General features: G+C 40.8%; 1 protein-coding gene across 22 annotated transcripts in view; it reads left to right on the top strand.

The window, feature by feature from the left end:
- AKAP9 (A-kinase anchoring protein 9) overlaps positions 1–15,122 on the top strand; it is a 210,018-nt gene that overhangs the window by 68,327 nt on the left and 126,569 nt on the right. For 10 of the 22 annotated variants that reach the window (XM_037890717.2, XM_037890716.2, XM_037890722.2 and 7 more), the window contains 2 exons: positions 6,590–6,643; positions 7,090–7,260. The exons of 3 other annotated variants lie outside the window; for them this stretch is intronic. In XM_037890717.2, the coding sequence (XP_037746645.1) occupies positions 6,590–6,643; positions 7,090–7,260 (225 nt within the window). Of the gene's footprint in view, positions 1–4,326; positions 4,413–6,572; positions 7,261–15,122 lie in introns of all 22 variants that reach the window. 9 more of the 22 variants (XM_043541209.1, XM_037890710.2, XM_043541212.1 and 6 more) reach the window with 6 other exon arrangements.

Below are 15,122 nucleotides of genomic sequence, written 5' to 3'. Positions count from 1 at the left end.
GATTGTGACCTGGGGCAGGGGGGTTGGAGTGCAGGAAGGGGTGTGGGGTCTGGTAGAGAGTTTGGGTGTGCAGGTGGCTCCTGGCCAGCGGCGCAGCAGGGCAGCCTGTATGCCATGGCCCCACGCTGTTCCCAGAAGCAGCCAGCTGCTGGCACTTCTCTGCACACCCCTGAGAGGAGGTGGACAGCATGTCTGTGTGTGCTGCCCGCACCCACAAGCGCCGCCACTGCAGCACACCATTGGCTGGTGTGAACCAGAGTTGCGGGGACTGTGCTGGGGGAAGGGGCAGCGTGCGGATCAGTCTCTCTTCCACCCCCCCAGACCCCCCCCCGGGGCCGCAGAGAGATGCCAGCAGCCTGCCGCTTCTGGGAGCAACGTGGGGCCACGTCATGCAGGCAGCCTGCCTGAGCCCTGCTGGACTGGGGCACCTCTTAGCCTGGGGTCCTGCACTGCAGCCCCTAAAGCCCCTGCGTTAATCCGGCCCTGCACCTCGGATGGAAGATTTGAGCCCAAATGGTTAAAGTTTTGCAATGTTAAGTAACTGAAAGCAGGATTGTACAGTGGAAAATGTCAGGCAACCTGACATAGGTGGTGCTGCCAGCTCTGCTTATAACATTACTTCTTCTGGGTAACCAGTGGCTCCTATTCCTCTCTACCTGAAGGAAATCCAGGTTATCTGCTCTGATTAGAGATTTCATATCTCCTATACCTGGGCACAGCACATTTCTTGTTATATGTTTTGGCGAAGGGTGAGAGGTAGAAGAAGATAAAAAGAATCATCAGGAGCTGTGTGTGTGTGTTGAGGAAAGGCAGCAACTCATACACACCAGTTTGCCATTAAAAAGGAAACAAATACAATTCAGGGCACAGAACTGACTTTACTATGATATGTTTAGAATGTAAATCACGGTGAGATATTTGTACCACACCCATTGTACATGAAGAGCCAGCCTTCGATGCCTCAGAAGCCCAGAGCAGTATGACAAACTCTGACATATGCACAACTGAGAGCCATACAAAAGTATAATCAAAACCTCTAATCTGATGTAAGAAGCAGCTATTGCAGAAAGTGAGAGAGCAAAAATCCCAAGAAAACATGCAAGTCCGGAGAGATTGACAAAGAGTACTTAAAGGACATTGATGTAATGTCTCATGATAATTATGGATGAGCATGGGTTAATTAGTATTTAATATTTAGACTATGGTAGCATCAACACTGTAGAAGGTGGAAGACACAATCCCTGAGGTGAAGAGTTTACAGTCTAGCCCAGCACCTTGTGGGTCTGTACTCTTTTTTTTGGTATTCAAAAGGTTCTCCTTGGTGTCTACAGTTAATGTTAGAGATTTTAATAGCAATATTTTAAATGCCAAAAACCACAGAAGACTAATATTATAGAATTATAACCAGATCTCCTTCTGAACTCTACTTTTAAAAAAATCCCATTTTTCAGCCTCTTTGAAAACCAAAATGAAAAAAAACTATGTATGAGCTCATGCTTTTCTAGGAACTCTTGTTCTCTTTTCTTTTCCCCTCCCTTTTCGCATGAAGTAATAATTCTGTTCCAGAACATAAGTAGACAGTGAGAAACTTGTGCATGCAGTTCAAATAGTTGTTGGCTTTCAAAATCAAGCAATGATTGTTAAGATGCAGAGTGTACAGCTTTTCAGTACATTCCTTTTAATTGTTAAAAGTCAGTGAAGTTTGTCACTGTCTGCAGTGAGGTCATGGAACTAGTGTACATGTATCTTAGGAACTGCATTGAGTGGTCATCAATCATATATTCAGGTCAGCCATAATAATACTTTTAGTAGTTAAATATGTTTCATTTACATTAATGAACAACTGCAGCCATCTGTAATATTGAGAATTTTGAAAGGTGAGAAAAAATTAAATTCTGTATACAGTAGCACAAATTTTGTATGGAATTGGAGACTGAATCTTGAACTCAGTTTTGTTTCAGGCATGTAGCGCCTTACGTTTGGAGATGCTAAACACCCATAATTTAATTTGAAGTTGGTGGGAGCCAGGGTGCTTGGCAACTCGAACAGGCCGGTGATGAGCTTAGTAGTGGTATGCATCTTATTCTTTGCTTCCCCTCTTTCTTCTCATTATTTAAAGAGGCTTTACATCATTTTTAAAAAAAAATTATTTAAACTTTTTCAGTCAGAAATAATGCTAAAAAAGTAGTAGTCATGCTTTCAAGTGGAATATTTTAAACTAGTATTTAAAAGTTGTTTGTTTTATTATAGCTGGCAAAGTGAGCATTATGGTTCTTGTTTGTTAGCTAATTCTCTTGGGGAACTGGCTAAAGTCCAGTGACAAATAAATATATCCCCCTTTGAGGGACATTGCTCATAATGGCTCTGTCTGATGATAGAGTACAGTTTCCTAAGCAAAGTTGGAGGAAACAGTAACTGCAAATATCAGCAATCTTGTGTTGCAGGAATTTTATTATTATAAATGAGGTCTTCTCCTTCCTTCAGTCTCCTGTACAGATCCACAGTTGTGGACATGGTAACCAAATCCAAAATATATATACAGAATATGCTGTTTGTAACAAATTACATATTTTAAGTTAGCATGAGACCTTGTGTAGCCTTTAAAATTAAATAATGGTGATGACTGGTAATCTAGTCAGGGTTACAATTCAAATCCCAAACTAAGGGGAAATTGGGCTTTTCCCAGTAGCAAGCACTGGTTTTTACCTTTCTTGATGATGCTTCTCCCTGGGTCCAAATATAAACTTGTATTCCATACTTCTACAAGAAGTACTAAAAGACGGTAGCCAAAACTTCTTTTTCTTTTTTTCAAACCCTAAGGAATATTGTTAATCACTGTTGAGGAAGATGAAGAAAATCAGTTGTTGTTGGAAAAACTAATTACATTGTAAACAGTAGTCTTTAACCTTAAAATGAAGAATTGTTTTCTAATGCACATTACTATATAATGGAAAAATAAATTAAGTAACCCAGCCATCACATATTTTTAAAAAATCACTGTTAGTCTCTTTAGATTTGAAAGGTTGTGCATCAGTTATTGTTATGCTTAAGTCTTTATTCTAATTGTTTATATGAAACCAACAGGAAATACCTTCTGCCTAGGCACAGGTTAAAAATAAGAGTGAATGGTAATAGGTTTTGCCAAGGTGATCTAATTATAGTGCTAGAATCTTAGATAGATTCTTTGTAGTAATCAGACTAAAACTTATTGGAGTCCTCAATATGTTGTGATGTTGCTATAATATGTGACAACTAAAAAAGCACTAAATTATAAGAGTGCAAAAGCTGAGGATTCAGCACTTGGTGTAAATTTTCAGAATCAAAGTGTTTTCTCGGTTAGTTTAAAAGAGGGACCCATTAAAAGAGACCATTAGCAATTAGCAACATTCCAGACTGCAGGCAATGCAGTCTGCCAGTATTGATATTATAAACTCTGTGTTCATGGAATAATAATGTGGCAATAAAAGTGAAATAATTCCTGAATAAAATGTATATCTTAATCCTCATTGGAATAAAGAACATTTTAAAATAAATAAATATGAGTTGTTTTAAAGATGTTGAATAAAAATACATTACCCGTTCCAGATGCTTTTATATAAACTAATATATAATGAAATTAAGGACTTTGGTTTTTATGTTTTCTGACCTGAAAGTTTCTTGTCAGTCAATATGTTGTTCTTTTATATATTAAAATTTGTCCTACATTGCCATGCTTTGACATGTAAACTTGATAATTTATATTGGAGAGTAATTTTTTAATAGCATTGAAATAGCTCCATATAGAAGATTGATGCTACAGTTTGTGTGGTAGCATGTCAGGGATTCCGAGGTCTATAGGATCTAAAATTTTGTTAATGGAGCCTGATGGTGATAGCTACACTGTACGTTAAAGTGCAATGGCTCAAAAAGTTCGTGCTGACCCCTGGTGGCAGTAGTCATGAATCACTATATTCAGTTTTCAGAGTAGCAGCTGTGTTAGTCTGTATTCGCAAAAAGAAAAGGAGTACTTGTGGCACCTTAGAGACTAACACATTTATTTGAGCATAAGCCTTTGTGAGCTACAGCTCACTTCGGTTGTGCTGCTTGGATAGTTTTGTGGTATTTAAGTCTGCTTTTGCTTAAATATGCATTGAATTTGCTAAAACAATATAAAATAAAGTATAAATTAAAACACATTTGTCTTTACACAATAAACAGATTATAAGCAATTTAAAAGAAATTTTATATTTGGGGAATATTTCTTGTGAACATATTAAGATAATAATGAAAACAGGAAAATTCAGAACTAAAATTAACCACTGTACTCTTGTTACTCGATATTTCCAGGATCTCCAAAGATGGATGACTTCATTTTTTGTATGCTGCAGTACTTAGGCACACCAGTGTGATTTAAGAACATTTCATCCCTAAAGGTGCATTGTAAAACTTTAAAAGTAGAAAATAAATTGTAAGATTCCAAATCAATAATCAATTATATATATGGACTTAGATGCCAGTGTTGTAGGGAGCTCTGTGTAGGCAATCCAGTATGCCCACATGGAAACCCATTGAAATCAATGAGCCTTGCACAGAGGTCCACGAGCATTGAATCGTGTGCAGGACTGTGGCCTTAAAAACTACAAATTAATTTATAACTATTTTAAAACAAGATATTTCAAAATCAGTGTTTGCACATTCCTGTAATCGTCTGCCAGCTTTCCTACAGCCAGTACTCTTCCATGTCTAAAATTATGCCTGTTTGGCACCCACCAGATCTCTCCAGCTTCTATACTTCATTGTGCTCAGTCTACACTTTGGAATACCAAGTGAAATTTATTAAAAATGTTAGGTTTCATCTTGCACCATGCCAAAAGAGAAAAAGTATAATAGATTCCACAGAAAGTTGGATGGGAGAAGTACAGAGATTATACACAACACAAGAGGACCACTGTGGGCAATCCAACAGATGTGGTGTATAACTCTTCGGTAGCCAGTGTTTTTATTTATCAATTTAAGAGCCAATAGAAATTGGAGTACATAAAGGAAAAAGAAAAGTAGCATTTTGTTTTGTTTACATTCATGTTTTTTTCCTACTAATTTATTATTATTGTGATAGGACCAGAAGCCCAAATCTGGTCTACGGCCTCAGGTAGTAGCTACAGTGCAAACGCTAGGTGAATGTAGTGGCAGCCAATTGCCCTGCAGAGTTAAGAGTACCTGCTGTGCTCATATAGGGGCAGAGGAGTTTATTGGGATCCCCTGATTTTTACAGTATTGATTCCTTCTCAAACTTAGACTATGTTTTGGTGACCTTACTTATTGTAGAGGAGGTCTGGACTTGACTCTCCCCAAAGCGAGTCAACACACTCTGTGTTTCTACCAAAATGTCATTTAGGAGTGAGGCATTCTTATTTTTGATACCCTACAGCTTTAATCAAACTTGGGGGTCAGACTTTGATCCCTTGCCTGCAAGTGCATTTTGATGTTAGACTTTAGGGTTTGCACAGTCATGATGCCCTCATATTGTAAATAAGCCCTGCCCTGTCTAGACAATTTCTAAGCAGATTTCCATACAATATACTGGGTTTTTTACTTAAACACTACAGCAATGATGTTTGGTGGATCTGAAATCCTATAAATATACAGTAGCTCCCCTTCTCCAAAATCCTCACTCCTAGTTCAGATTCTTATGTGGAGAGAAGCTCTGAGAGGAATGTGTCAGTTTTTTGTTACACCATTTTACACATGGGTCAAAGGACCTGCTGAGTAAAAGCCCTGTGTGTTTTTATGTTTGTTTCTTACAATTTTTTTGTTGACTGTAAGTATTGTTTTTGGATTGCATTTAAAATTTTGGAGTCTCTTTATTATTGGTTTATGTGGTCAAATAATCTCATGGACGCTGCACCGTGTGACAGCAGCAGGTAAGTGAAAGGGAAGAAGAAATTTTCAGATATTTTATTTTAAATCCAAAGTCTCTTGTACATTTTTCAATGTAAGAAATTATTTCAGATTACAAGAATATGATATAATGACTCTGGTTCCAGAGGAGAGTGATTAGTAATTGCAAATTATGAAGTGCACACCTTAAAAAAAAAAAAAAAAAAAAAAAAAAAAAGAATGAGGAGAGGAGTCTAGTAATTTAAGGTACTCTTTACTGAGCTTCTCTCTTCACCATTTTTAAATGTGTGTACTCCAAATATATTGTGTTTAAAATGTATTATTTGTTCAGTCTGCTCATACTCTATGTTCTGTAACTGATTTTTAATATTATTTTTAAAATGTGTAGCTTTAAATCTGAATTTCCTTGTTTTGTTTGTTTATCAGAATTCTAATGCAGTTTATATCATAAAGACATCAGCCCAGGTTTAATTAATCTGGGTAGCTCTAAATTACAAAATTAACCCTTGCTACAATTAGGTATATCTGAATTGTGCAAAACAATCAGATTCTGGAACAGTATATACTAACTGTGTGCATTTCAAATGAAGTGATTGTTCTCTGCTCACGAGGTTTTGTCTACAAAAATAATCAGATACGTCTCAAATGAAAGGAAGCTAGAATTTAAGCTACATCTTAAATTATAATGTGTCTAGAAATTGTCTTTATACAGGTAAATGGTTGCAGTTTTGTGACAAGAACAGCTATACCAGCAGACTTAATCAGGGTATAGTATTACAAGTTAAATCATATTACTAATGTTGGGTACTAAAAACCTTAAGCAATTTGTATATTAATATTCTGGTTGAACAAAACTACCTGTCTTACTAACAAAAATTCTGTGGTACGCTATGTTATCCAGCTTTGTTGTTGTTTCATGACATCTTAATAGGTATAATGTTGCCTCTTTTAAACTTTAGGAAAAATAAAAAAATGCTCCTTCTAGTATAAAGCTTAGCCTTTTAATACAGAATTCACAGAAATACTGTATGTCAGTGCTCTTGAGGTGTAAATTATGCCAACAAGGCAGGTTACCATGGCAAAAAGCTCCTAAATGCTATGTTATATTTTAATGTTCTAACGTGGTATTTGATAGAGAATTCAAAATTTGACTCTGCTCACGTTGAGGAAACATGTAAGTGTTGGGTTGTTAAGGAACTTGGATTGATTTAGGAAGAAGAATTTGGAGTTGGAGAGACTTATTCTGAGCATGAAATGCAGCATTCTCAGACACGGCTAGAGATGATGGAGAATGAATTGGCTGGGAAACAACAAGAGATCGAAGAGCTAAACAGAGAACTAGAAGAAATGAGGGCAGCATATGGTACAGAAGGATTGCAACAGGTATAATTACCGTATGTTGCTTTCTGTTTGCTACTTGGTTACACACAAAAATGCTGAGTATCACCTAGAAGTGTTTATGGTTAAAGAGAGCCAGTCAGAGAATGTGGAATACAGAATTTTGTTTAGTTCCAAAGAGAGTGATGTTTCATCAGCATGTATCATCTTGAATCATAGAATATCAGGATTGGAAGGGACCTCAGGAGATCATCTAGTCCAGCCCCCTGCTCAAAGCAGGACCAATCCCCAACTAAATCATCCCAGCCAGGGCTTTGTCAAGCCTGTCCTTACAAACCTCTATGGAAGGATATTCCACCACCTCCCTAGGTAACCCATTTCAGTGCTTCAGTTCCAGTGTGTTTCACCTTTCTTTTTATTCTCTGGCCAACATTTTTACTCTGTGCTTAATAGTTGCAGTGCTTGTCTTCTGGTTGGAAGAGTGGCTCCATGGGCTTCCTCAAGACAAACTCTTAATTCTTCCTCATTAATTTTCCAGTGGCAGTACATAGTTCTTTCCCCCTTGCTCCTCAGAAACCAAGCAGAGTATCAAGTTCCTCCTACCAAAGAAGTGAGATTCCTGAGGTAGCTACTGAACCAGGAGGTCATTTGTCTGTCAGAGTTTACAGACAGGCATACAAGCCAATTGGATGAACATATTCTAAGAAACTTTTCTCAATTTGGAGTTAGAGGAAATGTTTCTTACATTAAATCCTAAGCAACTGTATTAACGATCCCTGTAATAATGGGAACATTAAGTCAAATTCTGCTCTTATGTAAGCAGGTGGTACTCCTATTAAAGTTCTTAGGTTTTTGTTAGCTTATATCACACTGAATTTGGACCATTGGTGAAATTTAAGGCATAGTTTTATTTTTCATGGTCTGTATTTCATTTCACATTTGCCTCTCTTTTCCTTGACCTTTTGTTGATTTGGATACTGCATGTGTATTCATATATTTTGCTTTGTTTTATAAGTTTCTACTGTAGATAGAATTTTGTTGTTGGATCATGGTTTACAAACTTAGTGTTTTAAACTAAGTAGGCCTAATTTTATTCATCCCTGTGGGATTTTTTGTTTGTTTTTGAAAGATTTTATTTTATTTTAGCAAATCTGTGAAAAGGGATATGTAATTTTCTGGTGAAATGTAGATATCCTTCTAAGTAGCATTCCCTATAAATAATAAAAGGGGTAGGTTATCACTGTTTTGTCTTTCGGTGCATATGAATGATTTGAAAGACCACTTATCTCCCATGGTACTGATAAATTTTAATTCATGTTTAGTTCCTATTTATTGTGTCTTGTACCATTCGTGCTTGATGGATTTTATAAGAGTTATAATTTCTTCTGTTTAGTTGCTGCCAACACTGTGTGGTTTTCAGTGAAAGAAAAGATAGTGAACATATATAATTTTAAGTTTATAAGACAGTCGTAAGTCTGGTTTGTTTGTTTTTATTTGTTTTTTAAGATGTCCCTTTTATGTGATATCCTTAAAAGTTTGTAGCACAATAATGCTTATGAACATTTTTCAGTCACACTAAATTATATTTACTGTTGCTTTGTGGTATGCATTATATCTTAATTGAAAAATAGTTGCAACAGATACTTTCCTTAGCTCCTGTAAGAGCCTTTTATATTCCTAACCTTCTAAAAAAATCAGTCTGAATGTATCTGTGTCTGTTTTAATTTCAACTGCCAGTCATGGGTTTTTTTTTTACTATTCAAGAAAAAACAAATTGAATAAACAAAAACAAATTTTAAAAACAGATTGGATAATACTGTGAATGAATAGGAAGAATGCTTAAGAATAAATTCTGTTCACTTAATTTTGCTGAACTTGCTTTCTGGGCATATGTATGTATCGGGCCCAGTCAATTTCATGGTCATAGGATTTTAAAAATTGTAAATTTTGTGTTTTCAGCTATTTAAATCTGAAATTTCACAGTGTTGTAATTGTAAGGTTCTTCTTTGAGAAGTGTCCCTGTGGATGCTCCACTGCAGGTGTCTGTGTGCCCCTGCGCCATTGTTCGGAGATTTTTACACCAGTCCCCGTATCGGCCGCACGTAGGCAGAGCCTGCCTCACATACTAGTCTTGTCTTAATAGTGCGCATGCGCAGCCGAACTCCTCAGTTCCTTCTCTACCGTCCCCGGCCGGAATCGGACCTCCAGCAGACTCGTTAAAACTTTTTCTCTTACCCATTCTACATCCTTGTTTCCCTTACGTTAGCACTCTAGTTACTAGATAAGTTCATCCCTTTAATAAAAAAAAAAATAAAAAAAATTCGTTCCCGCTTGTTCTTCTCAGGCTCCAGCCAATGATAATATGCCTGGCTCCCCAGGATTTAAGCAGTGCACTACGTGCAGGGACGCCATCCCTATGTCAGATGGTCGCTCCCAGTGTATAAAATGCCTGGGGGAGTCCCTCATTCCTCAAAATTGTGCCCATTGTTCCAAATTAAAATCCAGGGCACATAAAGATAGAGAACTCCACCTGAAAATGATTCTTGGGCCGAAGTCACTCGGACCGGCTTCTGACCCAGGAATGGGCTCCTCAGTGAACCACAGCCCTCCTGCCTCCAGAAAGGACAAAAAAAAAAGAAAATGCCTGCTTCCCTCACCCAGAAGGGAAACACTGCAAGCAAAAAGGTTGCTGAGCAGGTCTATTTCTTCTGTGCAGACCTTTTCTTGGCTCAGCACCTTTGATGTGCCGGTTCCTCTGGCATCGCGCTAATTTTGCCTCTGGCTGCGGTGACAGCGCAAGCTCACAGTGCCGAGGCTTCAAGTTGCCTGCCTCTCTCATGGCACCGTCTGGCATCGCAGTGGACACGGTGCCAGCACAGAGGACCTTGCCGGAACAGACCCGAGCTGCGCTTACCTTCCCGGCACCACCGACCTCAGTGCATGCATTGAGCGCTATGGTGCAGAGAACGTCAGTGCCGAACAACCCTCCAGCGCCGCAGGCACTCCTAACAGAGGGTTTCTCTCACACAGGCTCTCCGGCACCGCAGTTCATTCATTCACCAGACCTACAGGTATCACCTAACCTACAGTCACCTCTACTTGACACCTGTTTTTCTCCGGACATTCGCATGTGGTCCAGACACCTCTCTCCGGCTGTATCTCACTTTTCTAGTGATGAGGAAGCCATAGTGCAGGGAGACTTCACCATACCAGTTCTCGTAGTCACAGAGCCAAATCAGCACTGGTCACAGAAAATCTAGGTCTTCGTTCATCAAAGACCTCCCTCACTGGTATACAAACCCATGGATGGCACCACCTATGCCTTTCCCCAGTCAGTGGCAATACGGAGTCCATGAGCACCATATAAGTGATTCCACTATGATCGCCAAGATGCCAAAAATAGGAGCAATGCCACCTCGCCACCACCAGTGCATACGGCTACGAATGAGACACAACAACAAACTGTTACTCCACACTTCGATGAACACGCTACACATGCTTCCCCAACCATTGTGGAGCCCATATCCACACAGGATGACGCCATACTGCCTCCCCACCAACACTGTTGGATGATTTCTTAAAATTTCAAGACCTCCTCAAAAGAGTTGAGGATTAATCTGGAGGAAGTTTTCTGAAAACCAGCATAGTTGACTGACATCCTGCAACCTTCCTCCACATCCAAGATTGCCTTACTTATAAATCCAGCCAAAACCATATGGCAGACACCGGCTACTAGCAGACCTACCTGTAAGCAAGCTAACTGGAAATATTTTATTCCTTCCAAAGGGTCTGAGTTCCTTTTTACTCACCCAGCACCAAACTCATTGGTAGTAGAGGTAGCTAACCAAAAGAACAAACGCCAGTTCCCAGGTCTACCCCAACTGATAAAGACAGAAAAAGGCTGGACCTGCTTGGTTGTAAAGTTTATGCTTCGTCCACATTACAATTCTGGATATCTAATTATGCGGCCGTTCTGGCAAAATATGACCACAGAAATTGAGAAACTCATGGACTTTATTGATGACATTCCAGAGGGGGGAGAGGGGAGAAAAAACAAACAAACCATCAGTTTAAAGCCATAGTCTCTGATGGACGAATCATCTCCTGTATCGCACTACAAGCTGCGCTTGATGTTGCTAACACAGCTGCGAGGTCCACTGCTACAGCAGTAGTGATGCGTCAAGCTTCATGGCTTTCATGGTTGTCTTTTCCTTGCGAGGTTCAGAATAACATAGAAGATCTCCCTTTTGATGGTGAAAAAATATTTGCCAGTAACACCAATGATGTGCTTCACTCCATGAAGGACTCGAGAGCGACATTACGGTCTCTCGGTATCCAAACCCCTGCAAATAGGAAGAGACAATATAGATACCATCCATCCATGCTACGCAATGTATACACAACATAGACCATATGAACAACAACATCCGTGACCAAGATATCAATGTTGCTGCACCAATTCATCGGCTCCATGTCAACCCCTTCCCACTAATAAGCAAATTTGAAGATGTGACCGATGGTATAGAAAACATCATCCCTACTTCAGTGCCCCCCGCTCCCAGCCAGCTCCAGGCACCAGCTTTCCAGGCAGGTGCTTGGGGCGGCATTCGGAATGGGGTGGCAGTCTGTGTCCCGCAGCAGCAATTCGGTGGCAGCTCCGCCGCTCTTTCGGGCGCTGTGGCAATTCGGCATCACCTCCTCCAATTAGGAGCAGGACAACCAGCGCCTGACCAACACAGAGGAAAAGAGTTCTACTCCCATTACTTTTTAACACAAAAGAAAACTGGGGGATGGCGACCCATTCTCAACCTCAGATGCCTCAATAAATTCGTTAAATAAAATAAAAAAAATAAAATGGTGACTCTTGCAACCATAATTCCAGCACTGGAGCAGGAAGATTGGATTTTCAGCCCTTGACCTGCAGGATGCTTATGTTCCTGTGACCATACATCCTGCCCACAGACATTTTATTCGCTTCCTTCTGGGCTCACAACACTACCAGTACAGGGTCCTACCTTTCGGCCTCTCGACTGCGCCTCATGTCTTTTCCAAACTCCTCACAGTCATAACAGCTCATATCAGAAGGCAGAGAATCATAATTTTTACTTACCTCGACAACCGCCTTTTCAAAGCCAGGACCCTCCAAGAAGCCATTCAGTCCACACAACGGACAGTCCAATGTTTCCATGCTCTTGGCTTGCGAATGAACAAAGAAAATCTTCACTCACTCCCATCCAACAACTGGAGTTCATAGCAGCACATTTTGACTCATGCAAAAGAATAGCATCTCTCCCACTCCACCTTTTTAACACTATCAACCTTTTCATTCCCAAGCTGTGCAACAGTCCACAAGTGGCTGCATGAGCTTGCTACAACTCCGAGGCCACGTAGCCTCTTGCAATTTTGTAGTCAGGAACGCTCGTCTCTTCATGAGGTGTTTCCAAAGCTGGATTCCACTGTCTACAGACCGAATGTCCATGGTCTGAACAAACTTTTATACATACCTCCCAGAGTCTAGGAGTCGCTCCACTGGTGGACACTGCCTCACAACCTTTGCTACGGGTCCCCTTTCTACAGGACGTCCCATCGGTCATCTTAACTACAGACACATGCCCCAATACACTACACAGGGTCTTTTGTTTCCTGCCTATACGTCCCTTCACATCAACGTCTAGAACTCTGAACAATACACAATGCCTGCCTCCAATTTCTCCTTTCATACAAAACCAACATGTCAGGATAATGACCGACAACATTGCCTACATCTTCTATGTAAACAGGCAAGGGGGTGGGGGAGTGATCCCATTCCCTTTGTATGGAAGCAATAAAAAGATGGAATTGGTGTCTCAGACACAATATCTGAATATCAGCTGCATACTTACCTGGCTGTCTCAATACCACTGCAACGCATTCAGCAGAAGATTTCCCATAGACCACAAATGGAAACTAAACGAGAATGTAGTACTAGACATATTCCACACATGGGGATACTCAGCCACAGACCTTTTTGCAACTGCAGCAAACAAGAAATGCCCAAGATTTTGTTCTAGAACTAGGCAAACACTCCTTGAGGGGTGCATTCATGTTCCCATGGAACACCGACCTAATGTATGCATTTCCCCGATACCACTCATACACAAATTATTGATAAAAATACAAACACACCAAGCCAGGGTCATAATGATAGCCCCACATGGCCCAGACAGGCATGATACCCTTTCCTTACCAAGATATCGCTTTCCACACCCATCCCACTACGCTCCACCTGAATCTCTTGTCCCAATAACAGGGTCTACTACTCCACCCCAATTTAACCATGTTGCACCTCAAGGTTTGGCTCCTTCATGGTTCTCTCATGCCGAGCGAACTTGCTTGGAGCAGGTTCAAAATGTACTCCTTCATAGCACAACAAATTCTACATGCACCACCTGCTTTATAACTGGACAATATTTACACACTGGTGGGCTGTCACAAACACTGCTCCTTTTTTCCGTGCCTCTCCCGCTAATCCTTGACTATCTATTAGAGATTAAAATATCTGGACTCTCCCTGAGTCCCATCAAACTCCACTTGGCTGCAATTACAATGTTCTATGATGCCATCAACAGTAGGACTATCTTTGCTCATCCCATTACTAAGTGGTTCCTTAAGGGACCCCAAACCGTATACCCACACATCAAACCGCCTAATCTATTTTGGAACCTTCCCTTAGTCTTAACGTGCCTAACCCAAAACCATTTGAACCATTAGCAACACGTTCCCTCCTACATTTCTCTATGAAAACTGCGTTTCTGGTAGCGATTGCCTGTGTGAGATGCACAGGAGAAATTGCAGTACTCATGGCAGATCCGCCATGCCCCATATTTTTAAGGACAAAGTCACCCTATGCTTACTCCCCGAAATTCCCTGAAGGTGCACTCATCTTTCAATGTCAATGAGCCTATCCATCTCCCTACCTTTTCCAAAACCATATGCGAATTCCTTTGAATCTACGATGCACACTTTCGACGTGTGCAGAACTTTGTACTTCTACTTCGACAGGACTAAAACCTTTAGGCGTTCCGACAAGCTATTCGTCCCCATTGCAGAACACTCTAAGGACTCATTTATCTCTAACCACTGACTTTCCAACTGGATCTCGAGTAGCATTTGTCTCTGTTATCAACGACAGAATGTGACTTCTCCTACCTTTATCAGGACTCACTCCACCAGATCCGTGGCAGCCTGAGTAGCCTTTCTACATAACGCCCCCTTTAAGGACATTTTCAGAGCTGCCATTTGGGCTTTTGAAAATACGTTTGCAAAACATTATGCTTTTACACAGGGACCCATCACCAATACGCGTGTGGGCAGAGCTGTTCTATCTACTGCATTCCTTCCAGATCCGAAGTCCCTACCTCCTTGAGAGATACGGCTTTTCAGTCACCGACAATGGAGCACCCACAGGGATACCTCTCGAAGAACAAGAGGAGGTTACTCACCGGTGCAGTAACTGATGTTCTTCGAGATGAGTGTTCCTGTGGGTGCTCCACTCCCTACCCTCCTCCCCCCTACTTCGGAGCTGGGCGGCCTCTGTTGTAGAGGAGGAACTGAGGAGTTTGGCCGCGCATGTGCACTATTAAGACAAGACTGGTGTATGAGGCAGGCTCCGCGCATGTGCGGCCGATACAGGTACTGCTGTAAAAATCTCCAAACAACGGTGCACTGACACCTACAGTGGAGCCACCCACAGGGACACTCATCTCGAAGAACGTCAGATACTGCACAAGTGAGTATCCTCCTCATCCTGACCTAAAAAGGAGTTGTGGAGGGGTTGTAAAGTTATTGTAGGGGGGGTTGCGGTACCTATACCCTTACTTCTGCACTGCTTCTGGTGGCGGCGCTTTCTTCAGAGCTGAGCAGCTGGA

The sequence above is a fragment of the Chelonia mydas genome, chromosome 2 (genome assembly GCF_015237465.2).
Source record: "Chelonia mydas isolate rCheMyd1 chromosome 2, rCheMyd1.pri.v2, whole genome shotgun sequence".
Lineage (NCBI taxonomy): Eukaryota > Metazoa > Chordata > Testudines > Cheloniidae > Chelonia > Chelonia mydas.
Note: the sequence above shows the minus strand (reverse complement) of the source record. Positions and strands in the feature narration are given on the sequence as shown.